This window comes from Rana temporaria, assembly GCF_905171775.1.
Source record: "Rana temporaria chromosome 9 unlocalized genomic scaffold, aRanTem1.1 chr9a, whole genome shotgun sequence".
Lineage (NCBI taxonomy): Eukaryota > Metazoa > Chordata > Amphibia > Anura > Ranidae > Rana > Rana temporaria.
The window spans coordinates 135,403-151,165 of NW_024404477.1; the positions used below are offsets into that span (position 1 = coordinate 135,403).

A 15,763-nucleotide genomic window follows, 5' to 3' on the forward strand; every position below is an offset into this window, starting at 1 on the left:
AGAGACTTGTGAGCACCCCGAGCCACCTCATTACCAACAGAGAGACTTGTGAGCACCCCGAGCCACCTCATTACCAACAGACATGTGAGCACCCCGAGCCACCTCATTACCAACAGAGAGGCTTGTGAGCACCCCGAGCCACCTCATTACCAACAGAGATACTTGTGAGCACCCCGAGCCATCTCATTACCAACAGAGAGGCTTGTGAGCACCCCGAGCCACCTCATTACCAACAGAGAGACTTGTGAGCACCCCGAGCCACCTCATTACCAGCAGAGATACTTGTGAGCACCCCGAGCCACCACATTATATAGCTAGTGTGGTTGAGAAAAGTCCATGTAGTTCAACCAATATAAATATCATACAATCACATATACCCGCAGTTGATCCAGAGGAAGGCAGAAAAACCCAGCAAATGCGAGATCATATCCCCCCCTTATGTATTTATACATGGAGATCATATCCCCCCTTAATCTCCTCTTAGGAGAGAATAAATTTAGTTCTTCCAATCTTTCCTCATAGCTGAGCTCCTCCATGCCTCTTATCAGTTTGGTTGCCCTTCTCTGCACTTTCTCCACTTCCCCGATATCCTTTCTGAGAACTGGAGCCCAAAACTGAACTGCATATTCCAGATGAGGTCTTACTAATGATTTGTACGTCTCTCTCTCTCTCTCTCTCTGGAGTCCATCCCTCTCTATACAAGAAGGAAACCGCTGCTTGGCATTGCATGTTATCATTGAGCTTATGATCTACCAGAACAAAATCCTTCTCCGCCCATTGATTCCCCCAGATCCTTTTCCGCCCATTGATTCCCCCAGATCCTTCTCCGCCCATTGATTCCCCCAGATCCTTCTCCGCCCATTGATTCCCCCAGATCCTTCTCCGCCCATTGATTCCCCCAGATCCTTCTCCGCCCATTGATTCCCCCAGATCCTTTTTCGACCATTGATTCCCCCAGTTCCTTTTTCGACCATTGATTCCCCCAGTTCCTTTTTCGACCATTGATTCCCCCAGTTCCTTTTTCGACCATTGATTCCCCCAGATCCTTTTTCGACCATTGATTCCCCCAGTTCCTTTTTGGACCATTGATTCCCCCAGTTCCTTTTTCGACCATTGATTCCCCCAGTTCCTTTTTCGACCATTGATTCCCCCAGTTCCTTTTTGGACCATTGATTCCCCCAGTTCCTTTTTGGACCATTGATTCCCCCAGTTCCTTTTTGGACCATTGATTCCCCCAGTTCCTTTTTGGACCATTGATTCCCCCAGTTCCTTTTTGGACCATTGATTCCCCCAGTTCCTTTTTGGACCATTGATTCCCCCAGTTCCTTTTTGGACCATTGATTCCCCCAGTTCCTTTTTGGACCATTGATTCCCCCAGTTCCTTTTTGGACCATTGATTCCCCCAGTTCCTTTTTGGACCATTGATTCCCCCAGTTCCTTTTTGGACCATTGATTCCCCCAGTTCCTTTTTGGACCATTGATTCCCCCAGTTCCTTTTTGGACCATTGATTTCCCCCAGTTCCTTTTTGGACCATTGATTTCCCCCAGTTCCTTTTTGGACCATTGATTTCCCCCAGTTCCTTTTTGGACCATTGATTTCCCCCAGTTCCTTTTTGGACAATTGATTTCCCCCAGTTCCTTTTTGGACCATTGATTTCCCCCAGTTCCTTTTTGGACCATTGATTTCCCCCAGTTCCTTTTTGGACCATTGATTTCCCCCAGTTCCTTTTTGGACCATTGATTTCCCCCAGTTCCTTTTTGGACCATTGATTTCCCCCAGTTCCTTTTTCGACCATTGATTTCCCCCAGTTCCTTTTTGGACCATTGATTTCCCCCAGTTCCTTTTTCGACCATTGATTTCCCCCAGTTCCTTTTTCGACCATTGATTTCCCCCAGTTCCTTTTTCGACCATTGATTTCCCCCAGTTCCTTTTTCGACCATTGATTTCCCCCAGTTCCTTTTTCGACCATTGATTTCCCCCAGTTCCTTTTTGGACCATTGATTTCCCCCAGTTCCTTTTTGGACCATTGATTTCCCCCAGTTCCTTTTTCGACCATTGATTTCCCCCAGTTCCTTTTTCGACCATTGATTTCCCCCAGTTCCTTTTTCGACCATTGATTTCCCCCAGTTCCTTTTTCGACCATTGATTTCCCCCAGTTCCTTTTTTGACCATTGATTCCCCCAGATTCTTTTCCGCCCATGGATTCCCCCCCCTCCCCCAGATCCTTTGCCACCATTCACACCCCCAGTTGTACCCCCCTAGTATGTATGATGCATATTCTTAGCCCCCAAGTGCAGAACTTTACATTTCTCAATATTAAACCTCATCTGTCACTTGGTTACCCAATGAAACAGTGCTTTGAGGTCGGCTTGTAAGTTGGAGACATCCTGTAAGGACATCATTCCACTGCATAGTTTGGTGTCATCTGCAAATCCTGAAATCCCAGACCCCCCCCCTCCCCATCATTTATAAGGATATTAATTACCAACAATGATTTCTGTGAATACCCATCTGGAAGAGCTTGTCACTGTGCAGTCAGTCTAACCTCCAACCTGCTTGTCAAGAAACTTGGTCACACTGAGACTCTGAGACCGACCTCTGCTCATTATCGGTCAGTGACACCAGTAGACCCCCCCCCCCCCCAGATCATACATTGTATTTACCTGAATGAAGGTTTGTGAGCCAGTTTATTATGACTCGGGTAACCTATAGACAGTGCCCCCCCCCCGCCCAGATCGCAGATCCTCTCTAGACAGACCCCCCCCCCTCGCAGATCCTCTAGACAGACCTCACCCCCCCCCCCCCCCGGATCGCAGATCCTCTATAGACAGACCCCCCCCCCCATCGCAGATCCACGATAGACAGACCCCCGGTTCTAATGAAATGGGACACTTGTATGGGTAACATTGAGCTCCAGACAAAGGAGGAGCAGCAGACTTAATATTCTTTATACAGGAGATATATATATAGTGCCAACAGTTTGCGCAACACTTTACATCAGGGACAGTACAGTCACAATACAATTCCATACAGGAGGGATCAGAGGGCCCTGCTCGTTGGAGCTTACAATCTAGAAGGGAGGGTCAAGTGGAACAAAGGGTAGTAGTTGTGGGAGATAATCAGATGGACTCAAATGAAAATACAGTTGTTAGGTGTGGGTAGGATAGGCTTCTCTGAAGAGGAGGGTTTTCAGGGATCCTCTAAAAGCTAATGGAGAAGGAGATAGATGGACAGATTGGGGTAAGTAGTTCCATAGGCTTGAAGAGGCTCTGGAAAAGTCCTGGAGACGAGCATGGGAGCAGGTGATGAGAGAGCTAGAGAGGAGGTATTGAGAAGGATTAGGTTGGTATTTAGAGACGAGGTCAGTGATGGGGGGGGGGGGGGGGCAGAGTTGTGGACGGCTTTGTAGGTAATTGTTCGTAGTTTGAATTTAATTTGTTGGGTGAGTGGAAGCCAGCGGAGGGATTGAGAGGGGAGCAGCAGAGACAGAGCGGTTGGTAAGGTGGATGAGTCTGGCCGCAGCATTCATGATGGACTGAAGGGGGGAGGAGCCTATGTAGAGGTAAGCCAATGAGGAGGGAGTTGCAGTAATCGAGGCGAGAGATGAGCCGGGAGAGAATTACGAGCTTTGTTGTCATTGGTTAGAAATGGGCGTATTTTGAAGATGTTGAGGCGGCAAGATATGGACAGTGATTGAACGTGAGGCTTAAAGGAGAGTTCAGAGTCCAGGACTACTCCTAGGACCTTGGCATGTGGGGGATGGGCTGATAGTTGTGCCATCACTTTAGACAGAGAGATCAGGGGAAGAGGCACGTGGGGGAGGGGAAATGATAAGTTCCGTTTGGATAGGTTGAGTTTGAGGAAGTGGTGTGACATCCAAAGTGATATATCTGATAGTAAATTGGTGACACGTGAGGAGAATGGAGAGGGGAGTTGAGGGGCAGAGAAATAGATTTGCTTGTCATCGGCGTGGAGGTGGTATTGGAAGCCTCTGTCGCCTTTTTCTCTCCTCCTATTGGCTCCCCCCTCCTAGCACATAATCTGCAGGGGCTGATGATACCGGCTCATATTTAGGTACTTGTATGAGGGCTACGTTACATGTGTCTTTAGAACGGGATCCTTTCTTAGTCTTTCAAGCTTTGTGTCCCTACGCCATGACCCTGCACAATGTAGGGAAGCGGGAGGAGACTTTTTGAACGTTTTCTGGCCTTGAAATGACTGTTTTTACAATGGAGTATGGGATCGGCCATTGCTTATAGTTATGAAGGTGTAAGCTCAAGCCCCTTTTCCGGGTGTCGGAGAAAATGCTTCATATCTTCCAGGTTAGCGGCTCACCGAGAAGTGACCTTATAAAGGAGTCCCCAATTCTTCCATTCATGTCCAATTCAGACCACAGTCCCCCTTTATTAGAGATTCAGAAAGATGAGCCTTGCCCAGAACCAACCAGAAGTGCAGAATAAAATACAGCTTGGGGCTCAGCATGCGGGATTTCATTGTCTCCCAGAGGTGGAAGTCTAGACTTGTATGGGAGACATATGGAATCCTTTATTATGGGATGGAAGGACACACTTCCTGCTGGTATCCTCAACCTAAATATATATCCAGTGTACGTCTTCCAGGGGCACTCCTCTGTACTGCTGGTCTGAACTTCCTTTTCCCCTAGATCCTTCTCCACCCATTGATTCCCCCCCCAGATCCTTGTCCACCCATTGATTCCCCCCAGATCCTTGTCCACCCATTGATTCCCCCCCAGATCCTTGTCCGCCCATTGATTCCCCCCCAGATCCTTGTCCGCCCATTGATTCCCCCCCAGATCCTTGTCCGCCCATTGATTCCCCCCCAGATCCTTGTCCGCCCATTGATTCCCCCCCAGATCCTTGTCCGCCCATTGATTCCCCCCCAGATCCTTGTCCGCCCATTGATTCCCCCCCAGATCCTTGTCCGCCCATTGATTCCCCCCCAGATCCTTGTCCGTCCATTGATTCCCCCCCAGATCCTTGTCCGTCCATTGATTCCCCCCCAGATCCTTGTCCGTCCATTGATTCCCCCCCAGATCCTTGTCCGTCCATTGATTCCCCCCCAGATCCTTGTCCGCCCATTGATTCCCCCCCCAGATCCTTGTCCGCCCATTGATTCCCCCCCCAGATCCTTGTCCGCCCATTGATTTCCCCCCCCAGATCCTTGTCCGCCCATTGATTCCCCCCCCAGATCCTTGTCCGCCCATTGATTCCCCCCCCAGATCCTTGTCCGCCCATTGATTCCCCCCCCCAGATCCTTGTCCGCCCATTGATTCCCCCCCAGATCCTTTGCCGCCATTCACACCCTCAGTTGTACTCCTCCCTAGAATGTATGATGCATATGCTTAGCCCCCAAGTGCAGAACTTTACATTTCTCAATATTAAACTTTATCTGTCACTTGGTTGCCCAATGAAACGGTGCTTTAAAGGTCGGCTTGTAAGTTGGAGACATCCTGTAAGGACGTTTTTCCACTGCATAGTTTGTCATCTTCAATCCCTGAAATCCCAGGAACCAGCAGTCCCTCAGACCGTTCAATACAGATCTCACCCCAGATCACCAGGAACCAGCAGTTCCTCACACTGTCCAATACAGATCTCACCCCAGATCACCAGGAACCAGCAGTCCCTCACACCGTCCCATACAGATCTCACCCCAGATCACCACAAACCAGCAGTCCCTCACACCGTCCCATACAGATCTCACCCCAGATCACCAGGAACCAGCAGTCCCTCACACTGTCCCATGCAGATCTCACCCCAGATCACCACAAACCAGCAGTCCCTCACACCGTCCCATACAGATCTCACCCCAGATCACCAGGAACCAGCAGTCCCTCACACTGTCCCATACAGATCTCACCCCAGATCACCAGGAACCAGCAGTCCCTCACACCGTCCCATGCAGATCTCACCCCAAGTTGTTTAGTTGCTCTCTACATGGGTGGACATTTTATTTCATACATGGACAACTTTGTTCAGTCTAGAACTTTCCAAGTTCCTTCTATGGTACTGGGGCGGTATGTTTGGCTTTTTCCTTCTAAAATTATTTTAAATAAGTTTAGAAGCCGGTTGTATTAGTAGAAGTGTATTTGGGTCTTGGCTGTCTTGCATAGCCTGTTAGATGGGGTCACCTTAGAGAGGGCGGCAGGACAAAGACGGTACAATAGAAGTGAATGAATAAACTGCTGTAATGCCGAGTAATCAGCCCCAGCAAAGAGACGTCTGAGTATGAGGTGCTTCGCCTTCACCCTCATGGCAGACCTTGAGGAACCTTGGGAAGGTAAGAGTTAAGTACGTTATATAGACTTGTGTATACCAGAAAATCCTAAAGAGTATTCCAGACATATAGTAAGAAAGAAAGTAGCGCAAAATAAACAATCCTCAAATGAACATTGGATTCTCCTTCAGCCTCCCAGATGAAGAGGAAGATTGTACATGGAAAACGCTGAGCCATAGTGAGGTCCTACATCCAACTTGCCAACCACACCATTCTAGAAAATGGTAAACTCTTCTTTCCGATATTGCCCTTCCAGATGTTTAATTCAGGAACCTATTCTCCTAAACACATTGAAAAAGCCAAGCCTATTTCTACACACACTTCATGTTGACAAGATTTGCCTCAACGTTCCTACCTTCTGGTCGTAGGACCTCCATCCAGACCCACATTACACTCCCTGAACTCTAATACTGGCTACAGCCTCCCTGTATTCTCCAAACAGCCTCATTCATGGTGTGGATTTCACATCCAATTCTGGTCTATGATGACAATCATCAATCAATCACATTGTGATGTTTTATAGGATTCGGGTCCAAGGACTGTCTTTACTGTCTGTGGACCTCAGCTGAAATGGAGATCCATCAAACCAGGTGATCACCTTCTAACCTTGGTGATCCTGTGCCCACTGCTGCCTCAAATTTCTGTTCTTGGCCTGGCAGGAACCCAACATGGTCTGCTGGTGGTGCCCATTCACCTCAAGGTTCCATGTGTTGTACATTCTTCCAACCTTGGTGGCCTGCTGGTGGTGCCCATCCACCTCGAGGTTCCATGTGTTGTACATTCTTCCAACCTTGGTGGTCTGCTGGTGTAGCCCATCCACCTCGAGGTTCCATGTGTCGTGCATTCTTCCAACCTCGGTGGCCTGCTGGTGGTGCCCATCCACCTCGAGGTTCCATGTGTTGTACATTCTTCCAACCTTGGTGGTCTGCTGATGGTGCCCATCCACCTCAAGGTTCCATGTGTTGTACATTCTTCCTACCTCGGTGGCCTGCTGGTGTAGCTCACCCACCTCAAGGTTCCATGTGTTGTACATTCTTCCAACCTCGGTGGCCTGCTGGTGTAGCTCATCCACCTCGAGGTTCCATGTGTCGTACATTCTTCCAACCTCGGTGGCCTGCTGGTGTAGCTCATCCACCTCAAGGTTCCATGTGTTGTACATTCTTCCAACCTCGGTGGCCTGCTGGTTTAGCTCATCCACCTCAAGGTTCCATGTGTTGTACATTCTTCCAACCTTGGTGGTCTGCTGATGGTGCCCATCCACCTCAAGGTTCTATTTGTTGTACATTCTTCCTACCTCGGTGGCCTGCTGGTTTAGCTCATCCACCTCAATGTTCCATGTGTTGTACATTCTTCCAACCTTGGTGGTCTGCTGATGGTGCCCATCCACCTCGAGGTTCCATGTGTTGTACATTCTTCCAACCTTGGTGGCCTGCTGGTTTAGCTCATCCACCTCAAGGTTCCATGTGTCGTACATTCTTCCAGCTACGATGGTCTTTTGCTGGTGTCGCCTATCCACCTCGAGTCCAGCTCGTTTACATCCCTGCAGCCTTGCTGGTCTTTTGGTGTCGCCCATCCTCCTCAAGGTTCCAGGTGTTGTACATTCTTCTGGTGTCACCCACAATCTCCGATCACATTTCTCCCTCATTCAGGTGTTTGACGTGAGCAATAACTGAATAACCTGAACTGTTTCTGCCTGATTGTATGACTGCATGAAGACAAGTGGATAGGTCTTCCTCATACATTGCTTGACTAGTCTATGTTCCATCACATCTTCGGCATGGACCGAAGAAGAATCCAGAACCCCCCCAAGCAAAGGTGCCGTCACGTCCTGCAAAGATTTTAATGCACCTCATCGGATGTTCTTGTGAACACGAGGTGGAACCATTATGATTTCATATACAATGCCTCTGTACAGATACTGCAGATATTTTGTTCTTTTGTCTCTCTAGTTTTTCTGTCATGCCTGAAGGAGTCGAAGTTCCTCAAAACTTTGTACTTTCCCTTATTTTTAGTCTGTGACAATTCTTTAGCTGGTGTATGTTTTGTGTTCTACTGGTTTTCCTTTTAGGCAACCTCTCCCATACTAAACTGCACTCCTTGTACCCACCCCCGGATCCTGGCTTACTCTTTCATATAAGTTGTGGCCCGATGAGGCGTTCACCTCTGGGGAAGAAATACCTGGATGGGCTACAACTGGGACATGGAGGTAGCAGTAAGAAATGGATGGGGGTGCAGTTTACCTGGGGTGGGTTAGTGGTTTGAAAGAAACTGTGTACTGCTGAGAGCATCAGCCCTTTTCTATGATCAGCATAGCTTGCAGGTACTGCCATAGACCTTCAGAGCCTCGGCCCTCATGTATGATCGGCATAGCTTGCCGGTACTGCCATAGACCTTCAGAGCCTCGGCCCTCATGTATGATCGGCATAGCTTGCAGGCACTGCCATAGACCTTCAGAGCCTCGGCCCTCCCCTATGATCAGCATAGCTTGCAGGCACTGCCATAGACCTTCAGAGCCTCAGCCCTTTTCTATGATCAGCATAGCTTGCAGGTACTGCCATAGACATTCAGAGCCTCAGCCCTCCCCTATGATCGGCATAGCTTGCAGGCACTGTCATAGACCTTCAGAGCCTCAGCCCTTTTCTATGATCAGCATAGCTTGCAGGCACTGCCATAGACCTTCAGAGCCTCGGCCCTCATCTATGATCGGCATAGCTTGCAGGCACTGCCATAGACATTCAGAGCCTCTGCCCTCCCCTATGATCGGCATAGCTTGCAGGTACTGCCATAGACCTTCAGAGCCTCGGCCCTCCCCTATGATCAGCATAGCTTGCAGGCACTGCCATAGACCTTCAGTGCCTCAGCCCTCCCCTATGATCGGCATAGCTTGCAGGTACTGCCATAGACCTTCAGAGCCTCAGCCCTCATGTATGATCGGCATAGCTTGCAGGTACTGCCATAGACCTTCAGAGCCTCGGCCCTCCCCTATGATCAGCATAGCTTGCAGGTACTGCCATAGACCTTCAGAGCCTCAGCCCTCATGTATGATCGGCATAGCTTGCAGGTACTGCCATAGACCTTCAGAGCCTCGGCCCTCCCCTATGATCAGCATAGCTTGCAGGTACTGCCATAGACCTTAGAGCCTTTGCCCTCCCCTATGATCGGCATAGCTTGCAGGTACTGCCATAGACCTTAGAGCCTTTGCCCTCCCCTATGATCGGCATAGCTTGCAGGTACTGCCATAGACCTTCAGAGCCTCGGCCCTCCCCTATGATCGGCATAGCTTGCAGGTACTGCCATAGACCTTCAGAGCCTCAGCCCTCCCCTATGATCGGCATAGCTTGCAGGCACTGCCATAGACCTTCAGAGCCTCGGCCCTCCCCTATGATCGGCATAGCTTGCAGGCACTGCCATAGACCTTCAGAGCCTCGGCCCTCCCCTATGATCGGCATAGCTTGCAGGTACTGCCATAGACCTTCAGAGCCTCGGCCCTCCCCTATGATCAGCATAGCTTGCAGGCACTGCCATAGACCTTCAGTGCCTCAGCCCTCCCCTATGATCGGCATAGCTTGCAGGTACTGCCAGAGATATTCATAGAACCAAACCGATCTCTGTAGCAGATTATTCACCTCTGTGAACCATTGAGAAGCCGGCTCTCGGTGAGTAAAGCGTTTCTGGGGACCCCCCCTTTAAGATATCAGCCAGTCCCATTCCCACCAGGAGCTCACCAGACCCGAGGCCTCCAATCAATGTGTTTTTTCCTGCTTGTCTTGTAGGATCGCCAAGAAGATGCTTCTGCAGGAAATAAAAGCCGGGTTGTCGTCTGATGAAGAAGTATCTTCTGATGAGCCGGAGGAGGGCAAGAAAGAGAAGAAGGTCAAATCTCGCAAAGGCGGCAAAGATGATCAGGATGACGGTGAGATTCTGCTTACTGATGATTGGGTAAAGTGATATTAAAAGAAATCTCTTCTTTTGGACATTGTATCGTTTTCTACAAATGTCTTGTAACGGGTGTAAGAATGTCAGACGTTGGATTAGAGGGTACCCCCCCCCCCCCCATAACCTTGCTGGGTGTGATGGGTAACTGTTAACTGACTTTTTATTTTTGTCTCTCTGAATATAACAGATCAGACAAATGAGGAGAGTTCAGACTCCGAGAGCGACTCAGAATCTGCAAAGAAGCCGCGATACAGACACCGCCTGTTGCGTCACAAGCTGTCTGTGAGTGAAGGCGAGTCCGATGATGAAAAAGACGGCAAGAAAAAGAAGAAAGACAAATCTGCCAATTCCAAGGATGGAAAACGGCGTAACCGAAGAAAAGGTAGGATTAGTGACCCGGTCTGCGTTGTCCTGACCCTCCGTCACCGCGGTGGTCTGCGTTGTCCTGACCCCCCGTCACTGCGGTGGTCTGCGTTGTCCTGACCCTCCGTCACCGCGGTGGTCTGCGTTGTCCTGACCCTCCGTCACCGCGGTGGTCTGCGTTGTCCTGACCCTCCGTCACCGCGGTGGTCTGCGTTGTCCTGACCCTCCGTCACCGCGGTGGTCTGCGTTGTCCTGACCCTCCGTCACCGCGGTGGTCTGCGTTGTCCTGACCCCCCCCCCCGTCACCGCGGTGGTCTGCGTTGTCCTGACCCCCCCCCCGTCACCGCGGTGGTCTGTGTTGTCCTGACCCCCCGTCACCGCCACCGCGGTGGTCTGCGTTGTCCTGACCCTCCGTCACCGCGGTGGTCTGCGTTGTCCTGACTCCCCCCGTCACCGCGGTGGTCTGCGTTGTCCTGACCCCCCGTCACCGCGGTGGTCTGCGTTGTCCTGACCCCCCGTCACCGCGGTGGTCTGCGTTGTCCTGACTCCCCCCGTCACCGCGGTGGTCTGCGTTGTCCTGACCCCCCGTCACCGCGGTGGTCTGCGTTGTCCTGACCCCCCGTCACCGCGGTGGTCTGCGTTGTCCTGACCCCCCGTCACTGCGGTGGTCTGCGTTGTCCTGACCCCCCGTCACCGCGGTGGTCTGCGTTGTCCTGACCCCCCGTCACATGACCTCTGCTCGGGGATGACGGTTGTAGATTCCCCTCTGACTTCTGGTTATATTAAGCTGCGCTTTGTGTTGTCGCCCCTTTTCTGCCCAGAACCCCAAACACGCTAAGAAAAAAGAGAGATGGGGGGGGGGGTGTAGAGTGCATGGCGATATTGTGGTATTGATCCGGCATTCATGTCTTGTAGTGACCAGCGATGAGTCTGGATCTGGCAGCGACGGCTCAGATGTCAGCGAGGGAGACAGTGAAAGCGACTCTGATGATCAGCGACCCAGAACCAGGTCAGTACATAAAGGAGAACTCTGCTCTGCGCACGTTACTAGAAAACCCCCCAATGATAACCCTCCCTGTGCCTCACCACTATATAATCCTTTATAAAGGGGCGTCGGCCAAGAGTGTGACGAGCAATAGTAGCCTATAGGTTCACTTATTTCCTTTACCCGTCACCTGAAGAGTGAAACGAGGCCCCTCCTCAATCATGCGTTACTTTTGGTATCAATTTCAGTATAGCGCTTTCTATTGATGTGCGCCAATTGCTCATCTACAGCTGAAGCTCCTCCTCAAAAATCATGAAGGGGCGTTCCCATCTCTGCCCACATGCCCCCCCCCCCGTATTACAATCCATATGACTCCCCCCACCCCCTTATATTAACCCCCACATGACCCCCCCCCCGAATTACAATCCATATGACGACTCCCCCCACCCCCTTATATTAACCCCCACATGCTCTGAGGAGGAGGCTTTGTGTTGCCTTACCTCTGCTTATTGAAGGTCCTTCTAGAGATTCCAGAGGGTGGCCCTGTGAGGAGGTCCTGTCTATGGGACCTCGTTCTATAATGCGGTGTGAGAGCGGCACAGGGAAGCGGTGTGACTAGGAGGGACAGACACCTGACAACGCCATTGGCTTCTGTTCTATTACAGGGCAGCGAGGAAGGAGGCCGAGGAAAAAGGGAGGAGCTACAAGCAGAAGAAGAAGAGGCGGCGGATAAAGGTGCAGGACTCCTCCAGTGACTCCAAGGTATTGGTCAGATCATCGGTGTCACTTGTACGTCTCTAGAGAGGTCACGCCCTGTCACCTCTGACCTCTGGGGCACGAGAGATGAGCATTGAAGGGGAGAAGGGAGTGAATCTATCAGAGATGGGGACACAGCCAGGCAACGCGTTGTAATGTAATCTCTGCATAGGACCCCGGGGTGAATAATCTATGGCAGAGAGTGGTTGTAATGTCTCCCTGTATGCTGTAGGTGTCACTCTTGTCATTCTTCAGATGTTCTGAATCAAAGTTTTCTTCTGCCCCACTTGTGAGACACCCCACTTGTGGGACACCCCACCCTAAACCATTGATTTGTGGGACACCCCACTTGTGGGACACCCCACCCGTGGGACACCCCACCCTAAACCATTGATTTGTGGGACACCCCACTTGTGGGACACCCCATTTGTGGGACACCCCCCCCTAAACCATTGATTTGTGGGACACCCCACTTGTGGGACACCCCACCCTAAACCATTGATTTGTGGGACACCCCACTTGTGGGACACCCCATTTGTGGGACACCCCCCCCTAAACCATTGATTTGTGGGACACCCCACTTGTGGGACACCCCACCCTAAACCATTGATTTGTGGGACACCCCCCACCCTAAACCATTGATTTGTGGGACACCCCATTTGTGGGACACCCCACCCTAAACCATTGATTTGTGGGACACCCCACTTGTGGGACACCCCACCCGTGGGACACCCCACCCTAAACCATTGATTTGTGGGACACCCCACTTGTGGGACACCCCATTTGTGGGACACCCCCCCCTAAACCATTGATTTGTGGGACACCCCACTTGTGGGACACCCCACCCTAAACCATTGATTTGTGGGACACCCCCCACCCTAAACCATTGATTTGTGGGACACCCCCCACCCTAAACCATTGATTTGTGGGACACCCCCCACCCTAAACCATCGATTTGTGCCTGGGAGATGCATGTATGAGGTTAATCCTCCAGCATTTAAGAAATAATTTAAAAACCTGACACCCAAACAATCATCCGGGGTGTTCAGTAGACGCGTTTCACACAAACGTGCTTACTCATTACCCTGATTTCCCCCAGTGCGCTTCCCAGTGATAGACCGCGTGTCAGTAGAGAAGAATGGTCCTCCTGGTGATAGATCGTGTGTCAGTAAATGGTGGTTCTCCTGTGATAGATCGTGGGTCAGTAAATGGTTGTTCTCCTAGTGATAGACCGCGTGTCAGTGGAGAATGGTCCCCCTAGTGATGGACCGCGTGTCAGTAAGGAATGTTCCTCCTAGTGATGGACCGCGTGTCGGTAAGGAATGTTCCTCCTAGTGATAGACCACGTGTCAGTAGAGAATGGTCCTCATAGTGATAGACCGCGTGTCAGTAAAGAATGGTCCTTCTAGTGATAGACCGTGTGTCAGTGGAGAATGGTCCCCCTAGTGATGGACCGCGTGTCAGTAAGGAATGTTCCTCCTAGTGATAGACCACGTGTCAGTAGAGAATGGTCCTCATAGTGATAGACCGTGTGTCAGTAAAGAATGGTCCTTCTAGTGATAGGCCGCGTGTCAGTAGAGAAGAATGGTCCTAGTGATAGACCGCGTGTCAGTAAAGAATGGTCCTTCTAGTGATAGACCACGTGTCGGTAGAGAAGAATGGTCCCCCTAGTGATTGGCCGCGTGTCAGTAAAGAATGGTTGTCCTCCCCCATTGCGGGGTGTATTTCAGTGTGACATTATGCTTTGGGATATCATGGATCGCCCTTCAGAGGACGTTCTGATGGATCACTCTTCTGTTTTTAGGGGAATTCGGAGGACGGAGACCAAGATGACGACTCGGACTCCAAATCTCCAGGAAAAGGTCGCAAGAAGATCCGGAGAATCCTAAAAGATGACAAGCTGAGATCTGAGACTCAGAATGCCTTAAAGATGGAAGAAGAGAGGAGGAAGAGAATCGCAGAGCGAGAGCGACAGCGGGAGAAGCTGCGGGAGGTGAGGGGGAGATCCCGCCATGTGCACAGCGCTGGGCTTGGGAGTGTGCAGCGGTTGGGAGTGCACGGGGCCGGGCTTGGGAGTGCACGGGGCCGGGCTTGGGAGTGCACGGGGCCGGGCTTGGGAGTGCACGGGGCCGGGCTTGGGAGTGCACGGGGCCGGGCTTGGGAGTGCACGGGGCCGGGCTTGGGAGTGCACGGGGCCGGGCTTGGGAGTGCACGGGGCCGGGCTTGGGAGTGCACGGCGCTGGGCGTGCACGGGCCGGGTTTGGGAGTGCACGGCGCTGGGCGTGCACGGGCCGGGTTTGGGAGTGCACGGCGTTTGGGCGTGCACGGGCCGCGTTTGGGAGTGCACGGTCCGCGCTTGGGAGTGCACGGATCGTGATTGGTTTGGGCGTAATGAATGTTATAAACTCAGCTGGGAGAGATCCTGCAATGAAATTGGTGTGGCACGAGCACGCTGTATCCCCATTGGGGTTCATTGACAGCCTATGGGACCGCAGGGTCTGTGTGTGGAGTTGAAGAGGGAGTCCCAGAGATCTCATTTCTATGGGACTAGTGACTTCCAGGACAGCATGTGGCCCCCGAGGGCCGGTGGGGGCGGGATTTATAGAGGAATGTATTGAGTTTCTGGAAGTTGATGTTCTTTTGGGTCCTCCAGGTCATCATTCTGGAAGACGCTTCACCTGTAAAGTGTCCAATCACCACCAAGCTGGTCCTGGACGAGGATGAAGAGACCAAGGAACCCCTCGTTCAGGTGCACAAGAGCATGGTGACCAAGCTGAAGCCTCACCAGGTAGACGGTAAGAATCTTATTCCCCAATAATGGTGAGGGGGGGCCTCTTCCATGGCCGGGCACCTCAGAGAAATTATATGTTGTCTTCTTCCTGGGATACCGATCAATAATCACTCCGAATAGTACGTAATGATGAACCGTTTTGTGGGGGAGGGTTGTACTGGTGGCTCTCTGGGATTGGTGGGGGAGGGTTGTACTGGGATTGGTGGGGGAGGGTTGTACTGGGATTGGTGGAGGAGGGTTGTACTGGGATTGGTGGGGGAGGGTTGTACTGGTGGCTCTCTAGGATTGGTGGGGGGAGGGTTGTACTGGGATTGGTGGGGGGAGGGTTGTACTGGTGGCTCTCTAGGATTGATGGGGGGAGGGTTGTACTGGGATTGGTGGGGGAGGGGTTGTACTGGGATTGGTGGGGGGAGGGTTGTACTGGGATTGGTGGGGGAGGGTTGTACTGGGATTGGTGGGGGGAGGGTTGTACTGGTGGCTCTCTAGGATTGGTGGGGGGAGGGTTGTACTGGGATTGGTGGGGGGGAGGGTTGTACTGGTGGCTCTCTAGGATTGATGGGGGGAGGGTTGTACTGGGATTGGTGGGGGAGGGGTTGTACTGGGATTGGTGGGGGGAGGGTTGTACTGGGATTGGTGG

At 51.5% G+C, this 15,763-nt stretch overlaps 1 protein-coding gene across 1 annotated transcript in view; it reads left to right on the plus strand.

Annotated features, from left to right (window-relative positions):
- ATRX (ATRX chromatin remodeler) overlaps window positions 1-15,763 on the plus strand; it is a 104,482-nt gene that overhangs the window by 49,453 nt on the left and 39,266 nt on the right. The window contains exons 10-15 of the mRNA XM_040334400.1: window positions 10,069-10,208; window positions 10,419-10,613; window positions 11,510-11,603; window positions 12,245-12,341; window positions 14,140-14,328; window positions 14,989-15,130. Of these exons, the coding sequence (XP_040190334.1) occupies window positions 10,069-10,208; window positions 10,419-10,613; window positions 11,510-11,603; window positions 12,245-12,341; window positions 14,140-14,328; window positions 14,989-15,130 (857 nt within the window). The remainder of the gene's footprint in view (window positions 1-10,068; window positions 10,209-10,418; window positions 10,614-11,509; window positions 11,604-12,244; window positions 12,342-14,139; window positions 14,329-14,988; window positions 15,131-15,763) is intronic.